Raw genomic sequence first — 1,101 nt, 5'->3', positions numbered from 1 at the left:
CGGCGGGCCCAGGCCACCTGCGCGCTCGTGTGGGTGGCGGGCGGCCTCCTGAGCGTGCCCACCTTCCTGTTCCGCTCGGTGGAGGCCGTGCCCGAGCTGAACGCCACCAGCGCCTGCGTGCTGCGGCACCCCCCCGGCGCCTGGCACTACGCGCGGATGGTGGAGCTCAACGTGCTGGGCTTCCTCCTGCCGCTGCTGGCCATCCTGTTCTTCAACTGCCGCATCCTGGCCTCCCTGCGCCGGCGGCCGCGGGCGAGGGGCGGCTCCCCGGACGGCAAGACCACCGGGCTGCTCCTCACGCTCGTGGCCGCCTTCCTGGTGTGCTGGACCCCCTTCCACTTCTTTGCCTTCCTGGACTTTCTGTTCCAGGTGCAGGCCCTCCGCGGCTGCCCCTGGGAGCATCTCATAGACCTGGGCCTGCAGTACGCCAGCTTCTTCGCCTTCCTCAACAGCTGCCTGAACCCGGTGATTTACGTCTTTGGGGGCCGGCTGTTCAAGACCAAGGTGTGCGGACTGTGTAAGCAGGGCATCCCGAGGAGCCTGCGCCCCGTGTGCCCGGCCATCGGAAAGACGTCCTCCAATTTTTCTGGCAGAAGTAAATCAGCGGGGAGTCATGTGATTTTGGACCTCGTAAACCTTGTTGGGGGTCGGGCTGGGACAGGGAGCCCCCGTGTCCCGCAAAGGACCGGGACCTAGTCCCCGGAAACTGTGGGTGTGTTTGTGGGAGGACTTGGCAGACATGATTGAGCTGAGGATCCTGAGACCGGGAGATTACAGGGGACCATCCGGTGGGCCCCGGGGCGTCACAAAGGCCCTTGTAAAAGCGGAGCGGCAGGGTCAGGGTCAGAGACAGCCACGTGAGAGCAGAATCAGAGGCTGCAGCGTCCCGAGGGGCCCCCAGCCAGGGCTGGCGCCTGCTTGGGGCTGGAAAAGGGAAGGAGACAGATTCTCCCCGCAAGCTTCCAGAAGGCACCAGTCCTGCAGATACCCGACTTCAGTCCAAGGAGAGGGACCAGAGATGTCTGGCCTCCAGATCGATAAGACAATAAAGGTGTGTGGTTTTCAGCCATGCAGTTTGTGGCAGTTCCGTACAGCAGGCAT

The 1,101-nt window shown here is 64.0% G+C and overlaps 1 protein-coding gene across 1 annotated transcript in view; it reads left to right on the top strand.

Moving 5' to 3' along the window:
- The window catches only part of BDKRB1 (bradykinin receptor B1), a 2,280-nt gene extending 1,211 nt beyond the window's left edge, over nt 1-1,069 (top strand). The window contains exon 3 of the mRNA XM_029950949.1: nt 13-1,069. Within this exon, the coding sequence (XP_029806809.1) occupies nt 13-696 (684 nt within the window). The 3' untranslated portion in view covers nt 697-1,069. The remainder of the gene's footprint in view (nt 1-12) is intronic.
- The last annotated feature ends 32 nt before the right edge of the window (nt 1,070-1,101 follow it).

The sequence above is a fragment of the Suricata suricatta genome, chromosome 9 (assembly GCF_006229205.1).
Source record: "Suricata suricatta isolate VVHF042 chromosome 9, meerkat_22Aug2017_6uvM2_HiC, whole genome shotgun sequence".
In the NCBI taxonomy this organism is placed as follows: Eukaryota; Metazoa; Chordata; class Mammalia; order Carnivora; family Herpestidae; genus Suricata; species Suricata suricatta.
This window is presented reverse-complemented; position numbering and strand designations above follow the sequence as displayed.